The sequence below is a fragment of the Dasypus novemcinctus genome, chromosome 8 (genome assembly GCF_030445035.2).
Source record: "Dasypus novemcinctus isolate mDasNov1 chromosome 8, mDasNov1.1.hap2, whole genome shotgun sequence".
NCBI lineage: Eukaryota > Metazoa > Chordata > Mammalia > Cingulata > Dasypodidae > Dasypus > Dasypus novemcinctus.
Window position 1 is genome coordinate 115970283 of NC_080680.1, and position 2654 is coordinate 115972936.

The 2654-nt window shown below is 39.5% G+C and overlaps 1 protein-coding gene across 1 annotated transcript; it reads right to left on the reverse strand.

The window, feature by feature from the left end:
- Positions 1-638: 638 nt before the first annotated feature.
- On the reverse strand, positions 639-1592 carry LOC101439153 (olfactory receptor 13D1). Its single transcript, XM_071216540.1, has one exon. The coding sequence runs from the start codon at positions 1590-1592 to the stop codon at positions 639-641; it is 954 nt and encodes a 317-aa protein (XP_071072641.1).
- Between the last annotated feature and the right edge of the window lie 1062 nt (positions 1593-2654).

Here is a 2654-nt window from a genome sequence, read left to right on the forward strand (position 1 = left end):
AGTCTATGGGAAAAAAATAAAAAGAGATAATACTACTCATTATTTATATGACATTGTTTTATCTGGTTCTCAAACTTATTTCAGTTTCTTTTCTTAAAAGCCTATTCCTTCTCAATTTCTTCCAGTATTGTCTTTCTGAAAAGTGTTTTTATTCCTGAATGTGGGTACATGCTTTTTTTCTCTAAAGAAGTAGCTTTCCTTATTGGAACATTTATCTATTTTCATTTAAATATCTCCATTTGTAGTCCTGTTGATTGTTTAAGTCTTAGTATTCTATCCCAATTAAGTCAAGTTTTCATTCCAGGATGTTACATTTTTAAATATCCAAATATTCCTGGAATAATCTTTTCACCAGTAAGTCTGGTAATTTGATATTAGCTTTTACTTTTTTTCTTTGCAGTTACCAAATTTCTAATTAGTTATGCAACTGAATTACTTCTATTAGCAGTTACAGCAAATGGAGTTATAGTAGAAATAGTGTGGTCATATGAAATGGGAATCATTTTTTGGACTTTAAACACGAAGTAACTCTTTCAAGGAGTGGAATTATATTATGCCCTATCCACAACAATAGTAGATTCTGCAATACCATCTTTGAACACAAATACTTTGTTCTCCCATTGAGGAAATAACATACCTTAAGTCTTTTGTCGTTTCCATACTTTCAGGTGTTTGCTGAGGACTTTCTTTGTGGCCTCTTTTACCTCTTTATTCCTTAGGCTATAGATGAGGGGGTTCAACATTGGGGTTATCACTCCATAAGACAGACCGATGAGCTCATCAGATGTCTTTGTGTCCTTTGACTTAGGCTTCATGTACATGAAAATGGCTGAGCCATAGAATAAAATTACCACAGCCAGGTGGGCTGAACAGGTAGAAAAGGCTTTTTTCCTCCCCTCAGCAGAATTAATTCTCAAGATAGAAAAGAGGATAAAAATATAAGAGATGAAAATTAGCAGTACTGGAATTACCAATAAAGCAATATTTGTCACTATCATGATAAGCACATTGATGGTGATATCTGAGCAGACGAGTTTAAGAAGAGCCAGAATCTCACAGGTAATGTGATCAATGACATTATTTCCACAAAACGGCAAGACCATTGCTAGAACTGTTTGTATTAAGGAGGTCAGACAGCCTATGATCCAGGACCACGCGGCCATGTGCACACATAGCACCCTGCTCATGATGATGGAGTACCTCAGTGGGTTGCAGATGGCCACGTACCGGTCATAGGCCATCATTGCCAGGAGGACACACTCAGTGGAGCCCAACCCAAGGGAGACAACCATTTGCAGAGCACAGGCAATGAAGGAGATGGATTTTTTTTCAGACTTAAATATGATGAGCATTTGAGGAATAGATGATGATGTATAGCAGATGTCCAAGAATGAGAGGTTCCCAAGGAAGAAGTACATGGGGGTGTGAAGATGGGAATCCAGAATGCTGATGATAATGAGGAGGCTGTTTCCCAGGAGGATTATCAGATACATGATAAGGCAGAGCACAAACAGAGAAAGCTGGAGTTCAGGGTATTGGGAAAGTCCCACCAGAAAGAATTCAGTCACAGCAGAGTAATTCCCCATATCCATGTATCCATGCCACTTGCAGAGTTCAGATAAGGATATGACTCAGGAAAATTTACTTTTATAATGTACACTTCAGACACAAGTTTACTTCCATTATTTAGTTTGATTCTTGAACACTCCTAGAAAACAGGAATGGCGGGGATATTATGCTAATTTTATTGATGATGCAACTGAGGGACTAAAAAACTCATACCACTTAGGACCATGCATCAGCAGAGGCAATGCTACAATAAGATGTAGTGACAGGGGGATTGTGGGAAGATGGCAGTGGACTAAAAGACGGAGCTGAATGCTGTCACAAAAACAATGGAGAAAGAGTCAAAAGCTGTTTGAGGGACCTGCTTTGGGGGTCAGCAGACCAGGACAGTACGAAGTACAGAGAGATGAAGGAGCCAAAATGACAAATGTGAGTTGCCAAGCCTCTTTGGTGACTGGTAAGGGCTTCTCTACCCCATCCCCAAGATATTAAGCTGGAGTAAAACCCCTGTCTCACTGCAGCCAACAGAGAGGGAAACAGACATCTTCATCCCTGTCAGCTGTTTCAAGGGAAAAGGGAGGGGAGGTTGGGGTGCTTTTTCTTCAGTAAATTTGGCCAACAAAGCCCACTTCTAGTCTCTGATTGGGAGAGCCAACACAGGAACACAGGAAAGTTGAGACTGAAACACCTCTGTGGAAAGGTGCACTGATAAGCACCTTCTGCTGGCCAACCTGGAAATTGCATGGACAAAAACTGCACTGTCTTTATCCAATCCCTGGGAGAAAAGCTGTGCCCCATTAATGAGTCCCTGGCTTGATTTTGAAAACTTCAGCTGGACAGTCTTAGACTTAGAATAAATCAAACCAAATATCAAAAAAGAGCTGTGAAAAAAGAACAATAGGCAAGAGAGAGAAACTGTCCATCAGAGTATATTCACCAACATATTCAGATGCCTAGACATAGGCAAAAAATTACAAATCATTCTAAGAAACAGGAAGAGATGGCCCAGTCAAAAGAACAAACCAAATATCCTGAAGAGATACAGGATTTAAGACAAATAATCAGTGATAATCACACAAATCTCCTAA

What these genes read in the sequence shown, in the direction of transcription:
- LOC101439153 (XM_071216540.1), bottom strand. Translation starts at nt 1,592, where the DNA reads ATGGATATGGGGAATTACTCTGCTGTGACTGAATTCTTTCTGGTGGGA.